Genomic DNA, 23,820 nt, shown 5'->3' with positions numbered 1-23,820 from the left:
GATGACCGAGATGGGTAGGATGGGGATGAGTGGGAGGGAGGTTGAAGAGGGTGAGGACACACGTGTACGCATAGCTGATTCACTTCATTGTACATTAGAAACTGACACACGATTGTAAAGCAACTATTAATAAACCCCAATTAAAAAAAAATTTTTCACAAGCTCCCCACGGCCCACTCCTCAGCCTACTCTCCAAACTGTCTATCCATCTTAATTTCTCGTTCTTCCATGTTCTCTGTGATCCAGCCAAACGCAGCTCCTCACCACCTGGTGCACACACTTCACGGTCCCCCACCTCCAGGTCATGCCGGGCCACTCCCTTCATCCATGCTGCCTGTCCCTCCAGTCTGTCAACTACCCCCCACCCTGCCCCCACCACTACAGTTAGCCCGCAGGTATAACCTGGGCTCTACAATGGGACAAGTTGTACCACTTCACACCTCTGGGCTCTGCTCCAGGCTAAGAGTTTTGCAATCCCAGGCCAAAGTGCAAAATCAAGACTTCCTTTCTTTTCATCTAGTGTTGGACTTCCTGTCTCACTCAAGTAACTCACTGCTCTTGATCTTGGCCCAGCCTTGCCCAGGGCCCTGCCCCCAGGCCTGGTCCCACCAGGTTCTCAGTGTGCCTCTCTGAAAATCCTGCTTGCCTTGATGCTACCCACCTGCCAGGATGTCTTTGTTCATAAATTACACATTTAATTTATCTGAATTCAATCACATGTGCTTGACAAAAATGAGGGGAAAAAGACAGGGGAGACATGACCAAGACAACACCTGAAACTGTTTGGAGAATTCTACTTGCTGTGACCCAATGGGGAGTGGGTGTGAGGCAACAGTCTTATTTATCTGTGCAACTACTGGACTTGGTAAATGTGTGATGAGTAACTAAATGAATTAATTGGGTAGATGGTGGTGTCTCAGTTCTTCAGTTCCCTTACAGTGTGAGCCTCTTTCTGTGCCAAGTTTGACTTTAGTATTTAAATACATGTACTTTTAGTTTTCATCTGTTCTAATGCTAGAGAGAAAAGCTAGCTGTATTTCAGTTCAATGAAAAACCACAGAATACTGGCCTTTGCCAGGAATTTTTCAGAATCTTTTTTCCTAGAGGTCATTTTGACAGTAGGAGTTTTGCTCACTTGTTGCCTCTGTGACTTAATTCTGTTAGGACAGGACCTGTACTGCTGTCCCTGGATGCTGAACATCATGTCTCCTGGTCTAGGCTGCCTGTGGTTCCCCCTTAGTCATGTAGTCCTTGGGTATCGACCGCCCATTTACCCTGCTCGCTGTTTTGGGGAGCCAGATCCTTCAGAGATGGGCTCCATCCACCAATCCAGTTCCTCTCTGCCTGTCCCCCTTCCTCTAACCACCTCTGTACCAACCAGGGCTGTGCTTTAAGTCAGGACACAAGCCTTTAGGAAGCACTTTTCTTATTGCTAGTATCCTGTCTGGATCCATAATACCCAAGTGGGCTCTTGTCTCAGTATCTTCCATGAGATGGGTAAGACCTTAATGGCAGGGTCAAATGCCAACTCCACCAAGCTTTAAGATCTTGGGACACACACACACACATACACACACACACACACACACACGACTGCTACTCAGTCATAAAAAAAAGATGAAGCCCTACCATTTGCATCAACATGAATGATCTTGGGGGACACACACACACACACACACACACACACACACACACACACACAGAGGACTACTCCTCAGTCATAAAAAAAGATGAAATCCTGCCATTTGCAACAACATGAATGATCTTGGGACACACACACACACAGAGGACTACTACACACACACACACACACACACACACACATGCACACAGGACTACTCCTCTGTCACAAAAAAAGATGAAACCCTGCCATTTGCAACAACATGAATGGGCTTTGAGGGTATCATGCTAAGTGAAATAAGTTGGCCAGAAAAGCACAAATACTGTACGATTTCACTCATACGTGGAATTTAAAAACAAACATAAAATAACAAAGTAAATGAAAAAAACAAATAAAAACATACAGATACAGAGAACAGAACAGGAGCTACCAGAGGGGAAGTGGGGGTGGGGAGGGCAAAACAGGTAAAGAGGATCAATTCTATGGTGATGAATGGAAGCAAAATTTTTGGTGGTGAGCTTGCTGTACTATACACAAAAGAAGAAATATAATGTACTCAAACTCATAAAATGTTATAAACGAATGTTACCTTGCTAAAAAAAAAAAAGACCTTGGGAAAATTAGTCAAGGACTGTAAATACTGTTTCTTCACCTCTAAATTGGAGATAATGGTAATTATTAACTCACGAGGTTGTTTTACAGATTAAATGAAATAATAATGTATATAGAGCACTGAGCCTGGCACATAGTAAGTGCTCAATAAATGGCAACTATTTATTTCTATATTCATACAATTTTGCACACTTTACCATGTTCAACTTTGAAGCCATCAAACAGGTAGGAAGCTGTTTTACTTGAAGCCAATTGTGACTTATAACCTAAGATGTTAAAATATGCTCCTGCTTGTGGTAAATACACGAAACAATAAGGCAAAAGCAATGGAAAAAATGGCAGTAGAGGAGTCGTGGCTGCCAGCCATTTTCCTTTCTGGGAGGTTTCCCTTTTGTTAGATCTATTATCTGGGAGCTGGCTGCCCTGCTGGCTCTCCATTTGCCTTGCTAATAACAGTAAATTCAGCAGCTTCCGCGGCAGCTCCTGTCTCCTTCAGCTGACTCTGAGACCAATCAGCGTTTCCTCTCTGCTAATGTCAGATGTTCCCTGGGAAGTCCCGCTGAAGACAAAATTTATGACAAAAGTTTCTCCAGCTTTTAACCCTTCTGCATATCCAGCCCCAGATGCAGAGTGCTCCAGAGGAATGCCAGGTCATTTCTACATGCGCAGGCCTATGTTCTCACTGATGCTGTGCTGCTCTGACAAGGGGCCTCAGACCCCTGGAAAAGCTCAAACGAGCAGCTGGGCAGACAGATGCACACATTCTGGGCCATACCTAACGTGGACTAAATTTGAGCTGGGTTCTTTAGCAGCTAGAGTCTCTACCGAACCAAGACTCGAAGCAGTCATACACATAAAAAAACATGTGCTATCACAGAATTCTGAGTATGACTGGGTCTCATAACAGTGAAATTGAAGGGAAGGGACAGGACTAATATTTACTGAGTAATAAAATAATAACAGCTAAGTGCTTGGTGTTTGATATGGATCTCTATCGAATTCTCTAAACAATGCCATGAAGAAAATACTATTAATATTCTCATTTATAGATGAGGAAGGGCTTCCCAGGTAGCTCAGTGGGTAGAGAATCTGCCTACAATGCAGGAGACACAAGAGGTGTGGGGTCTGATACCTGGGTTGGAAAGATCCCCTGAAGGAGGGAATGGCAAGCCACTCCAGTATTCTTGCCTGGACCATCTCATGGACAGAGAAGTCTGGAGGGTTACAGTCTATAGGGTTGCAAAAAGAGTCAGACACGACTGAAGTGACTGAGCATGCAAGCACAGAGGAAAATGAAGTTCAAAGGAGCTAAGTGACTCACCACACAGCTAAAAAGAGTACAGGAGCAGGAGTGGAACCAGAGAGATGTTTCTAGAACCCAGGGATTAAGCTTTTCGGTTAAGACTGCTAACAAGCAGCCTGTGATCTAGCTGTGACCTTATTTTATTGAAGATCAAACTAAGGCAAGAAACTGGAGAGTGGGAGATGCTCTCACGGTCACCCAACTCGCAGTGGTGGCGAGCTTTAAGCCAGTAAGGGAGGCCTGCTTCTGCTCGGTAACAGCCACACCCTGAAAGCAATCCTCCAAGGGCTGTGGAGGAGGACAGTGTGCAGCTTCAGGCTTTGGGAAGACAGCGGGTGGCACTCCACAGTCTCTTCGGCTGGAGAGGGAACAACGGCTGGGAGGCCCCAGCTCGCTGGCGAAGGCAGCCGGCGAGCAGCAGCCCTGCCAGGCCCTTACAGACCTTATGTTCCTGGCACAGAAGAAGGGTTTCATCAGAGGGTTTTCATTGTAAGGATGTAACTGGGACAGCTACATTCTAGCTCAATGGGCCTTTCTACGATTTCTTGGCCACCTCTCCACAGAAGTTAGACGACAGACTTAAACAGATTCGTAGATCCAGTCAACTCATTTTTGTCTCGATTTAAAAAAAAAAACAAAAGGGAAAAAACAGTCCAAATGAACATGTGACAGCTGTTTGGGACTCCAATGTTATGGAAAAGCAGCTGTTTTCATTTATATTTGAGGTATTAGTCACTCTTAGAATGGGACAGAGTAACTCAGTTAACAGTTTGTGCTTTAACCTACGGAAAATACAGGTCACAGAGACAAGATGTTGGCAAAATCACAGTGTAAGTTACACTTATATAACGTTTTGGTCTTAAAAGGTTTGGAGATGCGACTATTTAATAGCAATGTTCTCATAGGAAACTGACATCCAACAGACGGTGGCTTTTGGGAAACAGGAAATTTCCAAGTAGAGAAAGTCCACGTAATTAAGACAGAAAAAGAGAAAACTTTTTAAGCTCTAGAATTCCAAAGTCTTTTTTTTTTTAATTTTAAAAACTACTCTTACTCTTATCAAAGTAACCTATATCTACAGTTTTATAATTCTAATACTACAAGTCCTATAACAAAAAGCAGTTAATTCCCTGCCCATCCCTGAGTCCGTCCTTAGAGGCAGTCAGCTTAAATGTTATTTCTTCTGGCACTCACTTTTATATTCCTTTTTAGCATTCCTATTCAGTTGTTTTAGACATTATTATAAGTATCAGACAGCACCTCTTAATGGCCGCTAGGGAAGATGAAGATTTAGTGTGTGGTCTCTTTCCCTCTCCTTTGGAACAGTCTTTGTTTTATTCTATTTTATTTTCCTCTGATACAGCGTGGGCAGTAGCCTCCTCCTCCCTACTTGATCATCAATACTTAAAATGACTTTCTGGCATACTCCTCTGGCTCCCGCAGGTCTCATCAGAGATCCAAGTGAGTAAGGAAACCTGGGAGGCAACACTAATTTCAGCTGATGTGCGCTGCGTTTCACTTTTAGGATATTTACGTTGTTCATTCAATGATCTGATTCTTGAAGGAAGTTTGACCTCCAATAGTCAAAGTCCATTCCTAAATAGGAAATGAGCAGCCTTGGGCCTGGGCTGGAGGGAGAGCAGCAGCTGTGGGCCGTAGTCGGGCTCTTGCTGCTCCTCCTTAGTTCATTCAACAACACGTGTTAGCCACCAACTGTGAGCCACCTATGGTGCTGCTGAGGTCTGGTGCTGGTAAACCAAAAGGAACCCATTCTTCTGCATGAAGGGCCTCCATTTGACTCCAGTGAAAGCTCACTGCCCCCATCCTAAACCCTCTCCCAAAGGAAAGGCGGGTTCTCATCCTTTGCCTTGGTAGGGACTCTCCAACATCTGGCAAGATCGATGTATTAGGAACCCTCTGATGCTAGGCAGAGTGGCCGAGGGTCAGTGTATCTCTAGCAGTTCCAAGGCTGAGATACAGCCGGTGCCTCTCAATTTCCACTGTGGACCTGAATGGGTCCCTCAGTGCTCATGAATTCACTCAGCCCCTTCTATCCTGTACACTTCTTCCTGCATCAGAGAGTGGTGTCGGTAGCCAATTAGGAGGTGCATGGAAATGACCTACTGAAATGCAAAGGCCGAGGCAATGCCCTATCTTGAGGGTGGGATGTACTCCCTTCAAACGACAAACCTGGCTCTCACAGAAGTCCTTTTTGTCAGAAAGTGGGCAGACTAAAGGCTGGAAGAGAGACTCTCCATCAGAGGCATCTTGTTGGCTTGCTTACTTTTTATTGGCCATCTCCCCACTGGGATGAGAGCTCTCGAGGAAGAGGCCAGGTCATTCTTTTCCAATGCCTGCAACGCAGCAGAGATTCCATCAACATTTATTGAGTGATGAGTCTGGTGTGGAACACACTGTGCTCAAGGGGTCTGAAGGACCCTTGGCATTTTTCAGACTTAAGTCACACTCTGTCTTAACTTCATCCTAATTCACACTATTCTATTAAACACAATATGCCAAGAACAAAGGGTGGGGGAAGCTGGGGTTATGATTTGATATTTCTGTAATTATGTGGTGACAGTTTAAGGGAAGATTGAGGAGTTCTAACAGACCACCTCGTATCTCTTGCAGCACTTGGGTTTTAATCACATCTCACTGTCTTTCTGTTGGAAAAATTGGTTTGCCGGCACAGTGGAGTCTCTGCAACTTGCCGACTGGCCTGCTGTGATCAGGAGCTAGGGAGAAGTAGGTGCCAACACGTCCTCCCCAGACTTGCTTCCCAGTGCCACTCCTGATGTCTTCTGACTGTAAGTCATCTTTGTCTCTGGGCAACACTGTAAGGTATAGTAGAAAAAGGAACACCCTCACTGAAGACTATTTTTCTGAAAATATTTAGAGCTGCTGCAGAAAGCCCAGTATTTATGGCTTTACTCAAAAACGAAAAGCTTGTTATGGAAAGTAGTTACTGAAACTGTGAACACTTGTCTATTAAATTGCTTATGGGGAAAGAGTAGCTCCATGGTAGGCCTCCGAAAGCTGTGAGGAAGGAGTAGGTGTCTCAGGTCCCCGGGCTGGTCTTGGAGAAGTCTTCTGTGGAGGGGCAACTGTTCTAACGTGATGGTTTTTCAGGTGGCTAAATTCAGTCTTGGTAGAGGAGCTCGCAGCTCCTAACAGGATAAACACACTAATGGCCTGCCCCAAGAAAGAGGGCTTTCAGCAGAAGCAAGGGGACTTTCTACTTCCTCTGAGGAAGATCAAGACTCTTGGTAGGGGAAATTAAGGGGCAGAGGCAGCACCCCAAACCTCTCTGTCTGTAGTCATTCACTCAAAAATCATATTGATATTTAACTCTGTTTCCTCTTCTAAATGTTCTCTGAGAAGAAGCAATAGCCTTTGTGAGCTACTCACTGTTAACGCAGGGGCTTTTAAAAGTCACTTGTAAACATGTTTGATACAGGCAATGATGGTTTGTTCACTTTGTCTCTAGACTCTTGGTTGGAGTAAATTAAATTTGCTGATATAAGCTACATGACAAATGAGCCCCGATCATTAAGCCACCCCGATATGTATGGTTTAGGTTTTGTTAGTCAAAAACAATTAGAGCTGACGCTCTGGGTCAAGTTTTCCCCTTGTTCCATGTAAAGGGTGCTTCCGACAGATCCACATCCAAACAAATCCAAAGACTGGCTCTTTCACAGGGCACAAGCTCTCCAGAAGCTTAATTTACTGGAAAAACAAAAAGCACAGGCAAAGGCCAAGTCCTATGGGTAGGAAAGAAATCACAACCTAGACAGCCAGGTTTTACAGTATGCCTCGTGTGGCTGTGGCCATGGGGATAAAGGCAGTGACACTCACTGAATGCCTCCTATAGACTGAGTGCTTTACATGCATTCAGTCAAAACAACAATACCCTGCAAGGTAGACAGGACTGCCCCTACTGACAAAAGAAAACTGAGGTAGAAAGGTTAGACTTGCCTACCTTCATAGCTGGTATGAAAGGTACAGCTGGGTTGGGGACTTGGGCTGGGCTGGTTCTACAACCTACGCCCCTTCCATGAATCAGGCTGTCATCAGCTGAAGCTGGGAGGAAAGCACCCCGCCCCCACTGAGCTGGGGACCCTGTCACCTCTGCCAGGAAGGACAGCACCATGGTTAGGAGCGCAAACTTGGATTCAAGCCCCAGCTCTCAGCTTACCTGTGACCTAGGACCAGTCCTGCAGCTTCTCTGAGCTTTAGCTTTCTCATTTATAAAACAAAAATAACAACCAATTCAAATAGTTGTTTTAAGGTTAGTTGAAATGATCTTTTTATTTTATTTTATTTTATTATTTTTTTTCTTCTTTTTTTTTTTTTTCTTTCTTTTCTTTCTTTTTCTTTTTTTTTGAAATGATCTTTTTAAAAAGTGGTAGACTGCCTGGTAAAGTCTGAACACTCAATGAGTGGCAGCAGTTCTTATTACATTCATAACTCCACATGCTACTTAAAACTAGAGGTCAATGGAAAGAAACTGTGACCTCAAAGGTATCATTTAACATGTGAAGTAATGAAAGATAAAGCATCTTACAAAAAGAATATTAGTGTTTTCTATGCCATGAGGATGTATATTTGCAAGTTCAGAAATTTATGTCAGTATGGGCAGAATTTAAATCATATATTTTTACATTTTAATGAGTTCTTTCCTATTTTCTTCTGAACATTTTTTAAAACCACAAAAAATTAAAAGAAAGGTACACTGAAAATCTAGGTAAACACCACCTAGATCCTACAATTAACACCTTACTGTATTGGCTTTATCATATATCTATCCCTCAGTCCATCTTTTTTTAAAAAGTGTATTTCAAAGTAAGGAACAGACGTCAGTACAGTCATGCCTAAGTACTTCAGTGTGATTAACAGTAACTGGTTTTCAACATTTGTTTAAGAATCTTTTTAATATTTTGGTAAAATTTACATACAATGAAACACATATATTTTACAAGTACTATTTGATAGTTTTGGTAAATGCATACACCTGTGTGATACCAGCTCCTGTCAATGCCTTTACTCCCAGAAAGTTCCCTCATCTGCACTGCACTGAGAAACTGTGGTAGAGGAAAACAAAAGGGCTCAAGAATTAAGGGGTCTAGGTTCGTATCTCACCTACTTTACTCATTAGTAACACACATGAGTATGCACTCATAAACATACACAATATGCACGCACACAGCTTCAGTTTTCGTGATCACAGCAAGGAGATAATGCCCATTGCACAAGACTTCTATAAAGGTTAAATACAAAAATATCAGAATACAGTAACTGTTCAGTAAGTGTAAACAAAGGTTACTTTCTCTCCACCCCTTCTTTCCTGCTCCCCCCCGTTTCTGAGGATGTTATCTTCAAAAAGAAAACGGTAAGGACAAAAAAAAACCAACCCACAGTTAAATGAGAGATGAGGGAAAAAGGCATCTCTCTGCATAGGCAGTCCTCTCCCAATTTATCCACTCTGACTTCAGCTAATTAAACATCTGTCTCAACCATCTCCTCAGCGAATTAGTCATCCCCACTTTGTGACACTGATTGTTGGTTGCAGCCTTTTCCTCACTTGCCACCATTCCCAGAAACTTCTAGGAGTTTACTCACCAGGCACACGGCAAGGAATGATGCAGGGTCCCCATTAACCCCCTGCAGTTGCCCTTGGTGCTGGTGCTGTTCATAAAGCTGCCAGACGCATCCTGCAACGTGCCTCCCCAAATTACACCTCTTAAGGGGTGACAGCTTTTTTGTCTACATTTCTGATTTCCAGTATGATGCATTTTCTAAGAACTGTATATTATGTACCAACCTAAAACTATTTAACCAAAAATCTGTTTTTGAAACTAGGTTTGATAACAAAGCAAGCAGGTAACAACAAAAAGTATCAAATAAGGTGAAGTGCAGTCTTGTGAATTACCAGCTAGTTCTCTCTAAACACAGGGGAAAAAAAAAAGGTTTGCTGGTGAACAAATGGCCAGGCGGCAACAAGCAAAATGGCCTGGGCTGGATGCATGCCTTTCTCTACATATTGGGGTGTGTGTGCACACGTGCGCATCTGTGTGGGCAAGAAAGAGGTAGGCGGGGTGGGAAGAATTGTATCTAAACTATGGGGGCATTTCTTAACAACAGTTTTCTGAAATTAGACTTCCTCTCAATCCTTCTTCCCACTAAAACAGTTAACTGACATAAGAATGATCTTTTAGAAGATCAGTTCAGTTCAGTCGCTCAGTTGTGTCCGACTCTTTGCGACCCCGTGAATCACAGCACGCCAGGCCTCCCTGTCCATAAGTGACTAATAAAAACTTTTAAAATGTTTAATTATGTTAGAAATCTAGAAATGGAAATTAAAACTACCTATTAACTGCCAACCATCAGCTTGGCAAAAGTTCAAGACTGACGACATCCAGTGCTGGAACAAGGTGAGGAAAGAGGCGCTCCCATGTACTCTGGGAGTGTCAAAGGACGGGTAGATGCTTTGAGGGGAAGTTTGTTTTTCTCAACATTTTAAATAAACAAACCTCTGACAAACACTCCCATATTTAAAACCTAGCAAAAATGTGAAATGAATATTCCTACAAGATTGCTCACTGCATGTTTTTTTAATACTTAAAATTTGGAAATCATCGAAATGTCCATCAATGGAGAGTTAAGTTAAATGAATTCAACTAAAAAGATAAAAATGCAGTGGTCACTCTAACACAGAAGAATGCTTATGACACAATATTGAGTTAAAAAAGAAAAAAAGCAAAATCATATCTGTTACAGGGTGTTATTTTTAAATGACATGAATATATTTTTCATGAGTTCACTTAACAAACTTTTTTTCGTGTCCTCTATTTGACAGGCATTCTGCTAGATGTTAGGTATTCAGTGATTTAAAGAAAAACATAAAACAGGGTCCTTCCCACATGAAACTTACAGCCTATATGTATACCTGCATGTGAAGTGAATAAAAAACCAAATGGTTCAAAACAAAGAAAAAACCTTCACTTTTTACTTCACACACCTCCAAAAAGTTAGAATTTTGTTTTCAACCAGTATTTAATTTTATTTAAAAAAGACCACAACTCTTTAAAAGCCTATCTTCTGCCACCACCTTGTTTAAATACTAAGCCAGGAGACCTGGTGGCAGCGCCAAGCTTTTTCAATTCTCCCCTAAACTGTGCGTTCAGCTTGAATAAAAGAAATGAGACTTTACCGCGGTGTCCACCCTCTGCCTCCTGAATTGAGCACCACCCACTGTCTCCACACCCGGTGCCTGTTGGACAGAGTCCTCTAGAGCCTCCTGTTTCGTGTCCTCAAATCCATTTGTATTACAATAGCACGTTTTCTAAAAGAAATTCTGACTATACTGCTCTCCTTCCAATGATTCACCTCTGCCATCATAATAAAATTCAAGTTCAGCACAGTTCATGAACATGGTCTGGTCCAGCACACCATCCTCCCAGCTCCTCCTACTCCACCACGCTACTGTACTGAGCCACCTGCGGCTTCCAGAAGGCACAGAGGGCTCTTACTTTATTCTTCCTGCTGAAGAGCTCACTCTCAACCCGCCTCACCTGGCCAGTTTCTACTCACCTTCCGGTTTCAGCTGGGGTATTTGCTTAGGATAGTCCTCCCTGACTCCTTGACACCGGCCCAGGGCTCCCCTTCCACTGTGTCCACCCAGGTCCTGTGTCTGTTTCCACTCAGCGCTTGCATGGCATTGGGAAGGCCTGGTTCTCTCCCCAACTAAACACTAAGCGACTGGAGGGTAAGGACCAGTTCTTGGCTTCCGTGAAATCCCTGGTGTCTAGACAGCGCCTTCGGCATAACTGCCCCCCAATAAATAAATGGACTTCTAGTTTTGAGCAGAAGTAGAAGCCTGGCCTGATCGGCTCTGGCCCTGCCTAGCAGCTTATCCTCTTCTGCCCCATCCCTGCTCGAGAAATTTGGAATATTGTGACTATACCTTAGAATACCCCTGCCTGGCATGTTTTTCTCTCTTATCCATCTGGCAACGTCCTAGTTAATCTTCAAAACAAAGCTGTCAAGTGGCTTCCTCCGGAGCGTCTTTCCTCAGGCCCTGCCTCTCTTTTCTGCTGCGCTGGTAGTGCATGTTCCGCAGCTTAGAGCCTCTTCTGTTGAGTCTGTTTCTGCACCAGGCTTTCTACCTGATTCCTCCCACGGTGGCTGGAAGGGAGAGGCAGCACTGGGTGATGATCACGGCACCAAGCAGGGGGTCTCAGAGCCACCCGGAGCTCTCGGGCACTCAGGCCTCCCGTACGGGGCCCCTGATTCATCCTCTCAGGATGTTACAGCTCAGGAGAGGAAAGCTCAGAAAGCTAAGTACATGATGACTCATTCGGCTTTCTTACTCCAAAAATACATTTTAAAACACTTAAAAACCCAGGCTACAGCTTACAACCCATATGTACATTTAATATAGTAGTATTTCTTTCTTCTTTCCTGAAGTGCTATTATTAAATTAGTGGGGTTTCAGAATTAGTCCCTAGTGGGTCCCGGGAAAGGTCCCTGACTCCAGAATGCATGCGCCCCCTCTACCCTCACAGAGCTTGTTGGGAGTCTTTGTCTTTTTTCTTCCTTCCATTTCTTTTTTCCCCTTTAATCTAATCCATGCCCGTGACTGCCCCAGATGGGGTGAATGAATAGATTTTGTGATGGAAAATGAACTTCTGAAAGATTAGCAACTAGTAGGAAGAGTAAATGCTGGTCAAACGTAGTTTGGGCAAATGATATATTTTGAGTTTTTCTGATGTGGCAGCTGCAAGAGCTCATAACACCCTTCTAAAATAATTGGGTCTCTAAAGTGGTTCCAAAACATTTTTGCTTGACATAAATTCTCTAAATTTCCAGGCTTTCTGGATAAAATAGTTGACTGCAATGCCATCTTTAATGTGCTCTGCTCTATACTCAAGAAGATCCATCAGGAGCCGCAGAGCACTCCAGACAGGGGGAGGCTCAGGTGAGATGAAACCACAAGATAAAGAGGCAGAGAAAGGAGGCAGGGGGAATATTTAACTCCAAGCTCCTTGCAGGGGCCACTTCTGACCTGTAAGCATCCTGGCAGTCCGCATTTACTGTATCATTTTCCCACTGGGTCACTGGACACCAAGCATCAGGTCTTTATCTCTTATCCAGCTCCCACACGTGAGTGACATCTGTATGATTACTTACTCTTTTAGGAGGAGAAGTTTTTTGCAGAAATTACTGCCCTTTTGACAAAGAACATTTAAACAGTCCTATTTACCTTTTCTTTCTCCTTTTTAAAAGGGTATTATTTGCTACAACATAAGGAAAATACCTGTCTTGTGTTTCTGGCTGGCAGACTACTTCCACAGAAGGAAGGTGAACTGGGTTTTTCTGTCTTTACAGTTACACAAGAAGCAGGACTCTGTTCAGTTTTACAGATTCTTTAGCTTAGGAGAGTGTTAAAAACCCTACTCCATCTAAAACATATGGGCTTCCCTTTTCCATAGGGCAGCTCAGGACAGGTGTATGTTGCTTTAAGAAAGCTAGACATAAAACATTAAAACTGACACCAATACAGATAAACTGTGCAATTACAAAAAGAATTCCTGGCTTTATATCCAGATTCACCACAGGGTTCCTTTAAATGCTGCACTTCCCTGGTGCATTTAGATCTTAGAATCAATGAACATTTCTGTTTACAGAATTTTAAATCTGTTCTCCCATTAGGGTTCTAATAAGCAACATGGTGCAATAAAAAGAGTATGGGCTTTGAGGTCAAAAAAGTCTGGGCTCCAATTTAAGATTCTGTCATTTGCTTCCTGGGGAAATTTGGGTAACTTTAACTTCTCTAAGAACTGAGGAAAGGGGGGCTGAGAGAGGAAAGTGTATGATTACACATATAGTTATCAAAGCTCCTTATTTCTAAGATGCACATTTCCCTCTACTTTTTATCATTTTTAAAGTCTCATCTATAAAACAGGCACAATAAGATCTCCCGTCTGGGGTGTTGTGCAGATTAAACAAGATGCTGTAAGTACACAAAGGCACTCAACAAATCAGCTCTAACCCTGCTAGAAGATCTTGGGGAAGGAACAGTTTCTCCCCGACACACAAATCTCCTTAAAACATTCTTAACAGTAGTATTGTATATAAATGTCTAGGCCTATCTGGCCTGAAAGTAAGGCCTCTCATGTGAGTTTGCGGGGAGACAGTCCGAGCCCGACCCAGGTGCTGCCGGCCTATTCCAGCAGGTCTGCATTAGGTCACAGGCTGTGAGTCCACACCTCGGCTTCCTGGGCTCTGGGCCTGATCTGTGCTTCTCTGTCACACTCTAACCATCAGCTCTGTACTGCTTTCCAGTTCTTTCCTCTGTACGTCCCATTCCCTCTTTGGGCCTCAGTGTATTTCACAGTGGTTAGAAGTTTGGATTTTATTCAGAATGCAACTGGCAGTCATTCAAGGGTTTGGAGTGAATACGATCTGATTTATATTTTTTAAAAACCCCTCTGTCTGCTGCTTTGTAGGCAAGAGACTGGAGGGGCCAAGAGCAGAGGCAGGAAAAAGCAGCCACGGGGCTGGTTCAACTGTCCAGGTGAGGTCTCGGTGATCTGGACTCATTCAATGAAGATGGAAAAGACTGAATTTAGGATATACTCTGGAGGTAAAAAAAGGAAAGACTCACTTGTTTCAGATGATGTACGAAGCTAGCACAGGGAAGAATACAATGATCATTTTCACTACAATTTTTTTGAGGGGAGCAGAAAGCTAACTAACTGCGAAGTAAATGGAAATGTTCTTTTTATATTACAGCAGTATGCCTTTAACAGCCAAGGCTTTGAAAGATACTGCCCTTCTCCAACTCTTCACTGCTTCAATGTGAAGGTCACAGTTCAAATGTCAGTTTCTCTGAGAGGAGCTTCCTGACCATCCTTTGGAAAAGCAGTGAGTACCTCTGCATCTCAGCTTCTAGCTCTCAGCCCCTTCCATTTACTCTCCCCTAAGCTCCTCTCCAGCAAGGGCCCTACAGATCTGCTTCACCACTGTCTCCCTGCCCCCAGCACAGGTCTGACCCAGGAGAAGACATGAGGAGTGAATGTACACACAGCTACAAATACAGTACGGATATTTACATTTTACATGAATTTTTGAGATAAAACTTGAGAATCCAATGATGTCATCACTGGCTGTCCCTCAGACCAGAACCCCACACACCCTGTGTGAGACGTTCACTCGCCTCTCTGCTCCTCGTGGTACTTTAGGGAATAGTGCTTGAGAAGTCCTAGACTAGACTATCCCCTTGGTGACATTCTAGGGGTCAAGTGAAAACACAGTAAGTTAGCAGTCAACAATGTGGTCTGTGCCTCTGAATGGAGAAGTTAAAAGAGGGAGTTCACTTGACATAGTTAACATTTCTCTCTCAAATTCTAGGTGAAATTTTGTACAAGAAAAGTAGCAATGAGTGCCATTAAGTCTTATTAACAATATTATAAGAACTTTTCAAAAAGGATCTTCAGACTAATAGAAAATTATCTTTCACATTAAAAGGCAAGAATGGACAAGGGGGAAGGAAAAAAGTTAATATGCTTCTGGTTCAATCTTTCAGCAAATGATAAAGAAGAACACCTCCAAATAGAGCCAGAAAACTATTCTGCTTAGAAAAACCTACTTCAAAGCCTTCTCTCTGTGTAGATCCAGAGATACTTATACTTCTGCATCAATGTTAAAACTGAATTTGTATCTACTTTCATTTCTCAACTGCCTCTGTCATACCCAACAATACACTTTAGGAGACTGGTAATAATATTTCAAACAACAACAAATTACTAAGAAGCTCACTACTGACTTTGAGGATGAACCTGATAAAAGGAGAACTTCATGAACTAAATAAAGCCTTTACTCACTAAATAACAGGTCAGTATTTTTTATTGATTAAATAAAGGGATCTGACAGGCTATTCTTCATTATGTCAAAAACATACCCACCCAACTTAAAGTTAGTAAAGAAGTTTCTGCTAATTCTTCTAAAACCCACATTATTCATTTACAATTTTCTTAAAACAGCAGGGATTTTTCTGCTAATGCAGGTAGATTCCAAATGTCAAGTAGGTCAGTAATAAAATGAAAAGCCGGAGAGAGAATCTACAAGAGACATTTAAAAATGGGCTTAAAAAATGGGCCTTAGCAGAGAACTGACTGGAACACAGTGTGAAAAGATTACCATAAGTTCAGTACATGAATATTAATAGCAAAACCCTGCAGTGTTCATAAATAGTTATGACTTGATGAAATAATTACAAATAATGCAAGTCAAAATTTTAGATCAGTTACAAGTGTCTGTAATGATATTCTATCCATAAAAAGCAAAAATATTTTATAATAAAACCCTAAAGGTTTCCATTGACAAAGCTATTTACCTAAACAAAGAAGAATTATTTTGCTCAATATCTGCCATCTTCTCATTTTCAATAAAAGAAAATTGGTGAGGGAATGCTAGAGGGCAGGGCAACAGAGTATTTAAACACTAGGATGGTCATTAAGCCCACAGCCTGATTTAATAAAGAAATAGTTTAAGTTTTCAATTTATTATCATTAAACAGAGTTGTATGGTCAATTGGAAAAAACAGATGAGAGATGTTAAAGGTCTGTAAGGAAGCAGCCCAAGTTCACTGTCAGCCCAGCAAAGGAATTCTGAAATCCTGGTCTAGTACAACTAACCACTAATGCACAAATAGTGTGAGAATTCTTGACCCCACGTGGAACATGTTCTCTAATCTTAAGTGGTATTCCTCCCTTCTCACTTAAGTTAAATAAGAGTAGCAGAGACAAATATTGTTCTGTGCTCAATCCAATGAAAGCTGTTTGAAGAGAGGGCTGAGCCAGACATCAGGCAGGGCAGGCACCTTCTTGCAAAGACTGAGCAGGTCCCTGTGGGAGAGGCTTAGGAAGGGCAGAATGAGGATCTTTAACCTGGTATTTCCTGCCACCAAGTTCATGACTAAGTTTAGGTGTCAGGATGGGTAAGTAACAAGTATTTCATAGCCAACTGTCAGCACTAACAGACTTTTTTTTTTAAGTAAACGTACTTGTGTTTCTCTCTATGACAGGAGGATTTTCCTCTTCATTAATCCCCTCCAAAACAAGTCCACTACACAATACAAAGTTCAAAGACACAGAACATACCCTGCCTTTATCGAGCCAACCTTAAATAAACATCCAGTTTCCAAACTGGAGATCCTTCTATTCCCTGAGACCAGACTTAACAAAGCAACAGAAAGAGGTTCTTATTTTTAAAAGCCTTTTGGATCAAGAAAATGGACAGTAATTTATGTAAATGCATCAATCTCAATTGACTTCTCTAGTATGGAAAGGAATAAATAATGCAGATCACTGTTCTTCAGACAACAAGTCCAAACTCTTCACTAGTGATACAGCAAAGATTCTGACGGCAACAGCAGGGATGTGTGCACAAAGGTGAACATAAATAAATGTGTGTATGATAACCATGGTTGCTGGAGATGGACACAGATAAATAGGTCTGGAATTGGACAGGGAAGCTGAAGACAGAGGGAAAGACACTGGTTCAGCTTATGGCAGTGAGTTCATGAGCTTTCATGATCTAAAAAAATCTGCAACAGCAGAATTTCTATTAAGAAGGTGAAAAAAGTTAGTTCTACCTCCTCTTGGGCAATTCAGAATAAAGCTATCTTTGAATATAATAAATATGTCATAAACTAGTATACAAAAAATTTAGGAACAAAAACAAGAGGAAAAGACCAGGATCCTAAAGGTAGATGAATGCTCATTTAACATTTGTAAATAACTGAAGCTGTTTAAACGCTATTAGATTGGCACCTAGAACCCCCCAAATATCTACCTTCCCCTGGGAAGGAGAGGCTATGCCTCTTCAATCATCTCTTAAATACAAAGAGGTTTGACCCCCACGCAATGGATAAAAGTCACCCAAAAAATGAACAAAAGAGGTGTTTGGAAAAACCAGAACACCATTCATCCCAGCTAACGACTTGTTCATTATGAGTGATGATGGATAAAGACTTCTCATGCTGAGATGAAATCAAGATTTATATGCATTGTTTCCTCTCCCAACTTGTGGGAAGATCATCATCATTTAATTCTATCTCTGCGGCCAGTGATGGGCATCCAGAGAGCTGGTTATCAAACGGCGCAGTCAGCTGGCAAAAGCCGAAACGTGCAGTTGGCACATCTGGACGGAGCCGCCACAGCCGAGGGTGAACAATGACTCCTGGCAAGCATCCAAATTGCTTGCAGACGCTAGCAGGTCTCATCTACAACCGCCCCTACCAGCATCTCTCTCTCTCTCTCTTTTTTATGAGAATCAGATTTTCATTGCTCCATTCAATTGCTCTCCTCTGCCATTTTTTACAGCTCTTATCGTTCCCCTGGAATATGGCCTTGAGACAGCTCATCCGTGTCCTTCACTGTGTTATCTCTTCTAACTTTTATTAAAACTTCAGCTTTCATCTGAAGATAGCTAATTAAATCTGGAACAGATTATATTCCTCCCCTTAAAAGGAACGCAAAACTATTTTCTTCAACCTGAGCCATGCTTTGTTGCCCTTTCTGAAACATAAGCCAAAGGTATTTAAGAAGTCTCATTTGTTTACAAAACTCAGATATTTGACATGTCACAGATAGGCAGATTTATACTAAAGTTGGCTATGGTATGATAGATCTTTGAGCTATTTCTCAAAATATTTCTCAATACTGGGAATATTTTCTTTTCTTGTACCCTTTAAATATTACAGCTAATACCATGAGCTTATTTTCTGTATAAAGTTGGGTAATGAGAAATTAGTGATTAACAGCTACTTGTGTGTGAGTGATTTCTTTAAAAAAAGTCTGGTTCTTTTTTTTTTTTTTTAACAGTTGCTCTCATTTGGTAAAAATGAAAAAATGTTTTATTCCATACCTCAAATACTAGCAACCAGAAGTTTCCTCCATGGAAAATTATGTGAAAACATGAAATTAAAAGCAGTTTTTCTACATAGCTTTACACCAACCAACAGTTAGCTCAAGTAGCTTTGTCTTAATCTATCACAAATTAATGAAGAAGCTTCCACAAGTGACATGAACACAATATTCTCACATATGCTACTGACCCAATTCCTTCCTTGGACCCAAGGGCAGCTTAAAAATCACTTCATGCTGTACATTTGCTAACTGAACCTAGCGATGATATCTGAACCAATCCAGCCAGCTATCAAACACCCACCTACATGCACACCCACACCCAGCATTTTTAACTAAGTGTTAAGCTTCTACTGCCAGGATGTGATTTAACTGTCCCACCTGAAATTTTCTGGGATCCTTTTCTTCGCTTCACTGCCTTTAGCAAGATTTCTTTCATGGTGACCTTTGTGTTGTCCACCTGAATAAGGGAGAATCCGTGAGCAGCATTTCTGCAGGAAAAGACAAATATTAAATCATCACCAATATTCAGACAAAGGGATGTGAATACAGTCTTCACTGAGTTTAAGTATTAATAAGTGTACACTGAAGTGTCAATTATTAAAAAATGGGTTATAAACCTACTTCTAATGAGAAAGAGAGAAAAGCATTCTAATATGAACAGTCTCAAGTGAAAGAGAGGGCAGAATTAGGGAAGATTTTTCTGTTTATCTTAAAATGAATCCAATTGGTCTGTGTGGGCTACTAGTAAAATCCTACAGCAAGGACTAACAAATGATACACTTGGCTTGTGTCAGCAGGTGTCACTGCAGGCAGATACCACCGTCATATTAAAGCTCACGGAGCCCCCGAGGGGAAATGTGGGGTGCATGCGTGTGTGCTCACTCACTCGTGTCCAGCTCTTTGCACCCCTATGGACAGTCGCCTCTGTCCATGAGATTTCCCAGGCGAGAATACTGGAGTGGGTAGCCAGTCCCTTCTCCAGAAGATCTTCCTGACCCTGGGATTGAACCCATGTCTCCTGTATCTCTTGCATTCGCAGATGGATTCTTTACCACTGGGCCACCTGGGAAGCCTGGGCTTCCCTGGTGGCTCAGACAGTAAAGAATCTGCCTGCAATGTAGGAGACCCAGGTTCGATCCCTGGGTCGGGAAGATCCTCTGGATAAGGGCCTGGCTACCCACTCCAGTATTCTCGCCTGGAGGATCCCACAGACAGAGGAGCCTGGAGGTCTACTGTCCATAGGTCGCAAAGAGTAGAGCACAAATGAGCGACTAACGCTTTTACTTGGGAAACCCAATGTGGGGGCACAGGGGTGGATAAGGTAGCCCAAAGCACTTCAGAATAAGGGAAACAAAGACTCTTCCTAGCTGGCAAACAAATAAATACAGAAGCATTAATTTAAAAAAAAACAAAGCCAAAACCCACAGTTTGTGTATACTTCAGTAGTCATGTTTTAATCTACTCAGTCCTAGAAGGTCAAGCAAAATATTAGCTGGAGTAAATAATTACAAGACAAAATAATAACACTACTTATAAGCTTCCAGCCAATCACACTTGGGGTGCAAGGGTCATCTAGACAGGAAAAAACTGGTAAGGAGCAAGTACCCTTGAAAAAGAAACCCATCCCTGGGTGAAATATAACTTCACTAAGACTGTTAATTGCAAGAGCAAGTATCACAAACACTACTCACTATGCTTGGGCAGAGAAACAAAACAGGCCAATTCCAAGCAGCTCATGTAACAAATGGGACCCAAGTTTCCAACTATGGAACATGGGAATTGCCACAAGGAGTTTGGTTGCCTTCCCACTTCCCCACCAAGAATCTCAAAACGGAACACAGCCAAAAAACATGGCAGAACTTCATACTGACAAGAAATCGGAAAGAAAAGCCAAGCCCCAAGCTAAGCCACGGAAAAGCTTCCCAATGGTAGGACAGGCTGGGAAGGGGCCTTCAACCCAGCTTGGAACCAACCAGGTGGCTGACTTTCCACGGGGGATGGGAGCTGATCTCAAAACCAAGGACCCAATTTGCTTCCCTAATACAAAGACATCTCCATCCCCTTCCCTCTCCATACGGCTTGCTGTTTAATCCTTGACATTCCATTTGTTAAAAAGCAAAAGCCGATGCTCGTCTAGCCAGCACGATCATCCATTTTAACTTGGTCAAGTTCTTGCTATCGAACAGCAGGCCTGAGAACTGTCAAGCTAATTTTACTGAACACTCTGTTACTGAATCATGCCTGAGCCCAGGCCGTTCTTTACCTCAGAAGCTGGACCCCATCCCAGAACAATTTTTAAAAGTTTATTTTACTGATCAAAGCAAAATAAGAAATAGCTTTTTTTTTTTTTTTTAAACTATATTTAGGGAGCGATGTAGTAAGTGATACTTTGGCAAGAGTTCTGAAATGTAAAGTGCCTGGTGCATTTATAAACTTGCGGGTATTTGCTCTGGCGCCAGGCCAGTGTGTGTTTGGAACAAATGCCAATCGTCCGCGTTCAGACCTGCCTTCCCCTGCTTTCTCCTCAGAAGTCAGTATGCGCTCCATCTGTGACAATATGTCGGGCGATGGATGAGGAGGACCTAAAAGGGAACACCAGTTCTTGGGTACTTGCAAACTAGTCTTGGGCTGCATCTTGTGAACTTCCAGCTGCTCCGGGTTTCACCTCAACTCTTGTAGATTTCAGTTGGCTTGTAAATTGCTCATGGTTCTCGCCTAATCTGCTGCTGGCTGATAGCATTATTTCACAACCATACGTTTATCTTTTCAGCAAAGGCGGACTAAAAGCTCGAAACGAGGCCTTGTGTTGGGACTAACTTCCATAAATTAAAAGAGTCCTTTTAAAAAGATTTTTGAACGGAGGAAAATCCCTCGTCTGTATTTTTCTGTCATTTTACCAAAACGTACCTGGGTGACAAGGTTAAAGCATGCAGAGGAAATCCCTGACGCTTATCATCCACCGGCATTACTGATAAATTGCGTGGTGGGGGAATAAAGGATTACCTTCTGTATTTTTTCATTACACTTTTCTTTTGTTACAGAATACATAAATCCATTGTGGCACAATGTAATATGTATCACCATGCTACACCTGCGGACGCTTCCGAGCGGCTGCCATGTCTGTGCAGTCAGGAATGATAAGTGAACCACCCGTGAATGTTAACGATAGTGATCATTCTGAGGTAACTCGGCTCTCCATCTTCCTTTACAGCCTCCGCGCTGCAGCCAGGGTAGCAGGGTTCATGAGAGGAAAATGAAAACAACAGTGGAGGGAAGGGGCAGGCTCGGCGCGGAATGTGCCTTCTCAAGTGTGTGGGCTCTCGCTCAGGGGCTCGGCAGCGGCGAAAACCAGCACCTTTTAAAGGAGAAAGAGGTGGTGACCCCTGCGTCGTGCACGCTCAGCCGGACTTGATGAAAGTTTCCTTGGGTCAGCCTCGCACTCCACTTGTTCCTCTCCTGCCAGATACAATGCCAACCTTAGATCCTGTCCCAAGTCTATGGGACTTAAAATGTTTCTAAGACGCCAAGGGGACTGGATCGAGATGCTTCTTAGAATCCATGGAGGTGCAACTGTTATGTGGTGCTCCCATTTAATAAATGGATATGGAGGCTTGCTACCACAATTTTCAGCTTGACTTCCAAACAGTCTGGGTTTTATGCCTCATTTCTTCATATCTAGGGTTTTTTATGGGCTTTCTAAAATGTCTATTGAAATACATCCTTTAAAGCTGCCTTTATTTAATGTTGGGCACTGGGTCTCAGACGGAGGAGAGGATGATCTCGGGGGGGAAATGTGTGCAGCAGGCAGGAAGGTGCCAGCCCTGCCTCCCTTCCTCCCTTCCTCACAGCACTGCGTTCCAGTCTCAGGGTTGTGACCTGTGCTGGGGATGACTCGGCCTTGGACAGACAGGTGGGTAGATGGATAGACGGATGGGTTACAAACCCACTCTCAGCTCAGAAACTGCTCCTCCCTCGTGGACAGATGGCTTCTCTTCTGCCCGTGCAGGGCATTCTAGCCCTTCCACGGGCTGCCGGTGGTGGGTTTAGGACGAGGTGCCACCTCTGGGAGCTGACTGAATGCTGCCAGGAATGCTTCAGTCAGTTCCAACTTAGGCCCTGTCAAGTCTCGGAACCACTGAAAAAAACGTATGGGCATTTTAAAAAAAGATTACTCACTTGAGGAATTCAGCTCTGTCCCAGTGCAAAGCCACTTGGTTACCAGAGGGAAGTTTTTATACCTGCATTAGCCTGACACAAGCGTTTCTGCACTAGAAGTTAACCTAGAGGTGGTGGGGGACAGAGAAGAGGTAGGGGCACAGGTCTTTATCCAAGAAGCTCAGATTCCACTTAGAGGGGCAGAGCTGGGATCAGAACGCAGTTTGGAAGGCAACATATTGCAGAGGAAAACACATGGGCTGGGAGTTCAATACCCTTTGGTTCAAATCCTGGCTCCATGGCTAACTGAAATTTTGTCTTAACACGTGGGAACCTCAGCTGTGTCCAGGAAATGAGGAGGCCACATGCCTACACAATTGTCAGAAGGATAAAACAGACAACAAATGCAGAGCACCTGGAACTAAGGCTGGCAAACAGTAGAAGGAGTTTACAGTGTTCTTTCTCGTGTGTTCCCAAGTCTTCACCCTAAGAGAAGAGGCCCCATTCAGCCCGTCTCCCCTAAACCCCCAGCAGACAGTGCTTATCTGGGGGGATGGATCTCAACCCTCATAACTGATAACACAGTTTCATCACAATGTGCAATCTGCTGGGCATGGTGGCAGCACTGGGATCTCATCAGTACAGAGCTTCCGGCCCAGGCACTGAAATCCCCCGAAGCTCAAAGAAGGGCACCTTGGGCTCCAGTTTCAAGGTTTTCCTTTTTAAGAGAATAAACCAGAGAAGTAGGTATGTTCCACCTCAGCTTAACTCTGCTTCGGATGGGGTTGGTGGAAGTCAAAAATCATGGTGACAAGGAGGAGAAATCCAGTGAGATTTATTAAGAGCATTTGGATCTGCAGACCCAGATAAGAGGTTATTAGTCAACAAATCCAACAATAATAGTAGCATCTACTACTTACTGAGCATGTAGTCTGTGCCGGGTGCTGTGGCAGGCCTTTCAGATCTGTATTAACTTATTCTACCCTAAAATAAACACCATTGTTATATCCATTTTGCTGAAACTGAGGCTGGAGATATTAGGGAACCTACCTGAGGTCAGTCATCTATTCAAGACACTATTTTGGATTCAGAGATCAACAATATGGTACCTAACCCAAGTATTAATAGCACAGTCCAGCAGGAGAGAAAGACAAAGAAGTAAAGAAAGAATCACAGTTCTGTGTGATCAGCACCGA

The 23,820-nt window shown here is 42.9% G+C and overlaps 1 protein-coding gene across 4 annotated transcripts in view; it reads right to left on the bottom strand.

Moving 5' to 3' along the window:
* MAPKAP1 (MAPK associated protein 1) overlaps nt 1-23,820 on the bottom strand; it is a 236,410-nt gene that overhangs the window by 76,103 nt on the left and 136,487 nt on the right. For all 4 annotated transcript variants that reach the window (XM_068964854.1, XM_068964864.1, XM_068964872.1 and 1 more), the window contains one exon: nt 18,848-18,957. In XM_068964854.1, coding sequence (XP_068820955.1) covers nt 18,848-18,957 — 110 coding nt within the window. The remainder of the gene's footprint in view (nt 1-18,847; nt 18,958-23,820) is intronic.

The sequence above is a fragment of the Capricornis sumatraensis genome, chromosome 1, assembly GCF_032405125.1.
Source record: "Capricornis sumatraensis isolate serow.1 chromosome 1, serow.2, whole genome shotgun sequence".
NCBI classification, from domain to species: Eukaryota; Metazoa; Chordata; class Mammalia; order Artiodactyla; family Bovidae; genus Capricornis; species Capricornis sumatraensis.
This window is presented reverse-complemented; position numbering and strand designations above follow the sequence as displayed.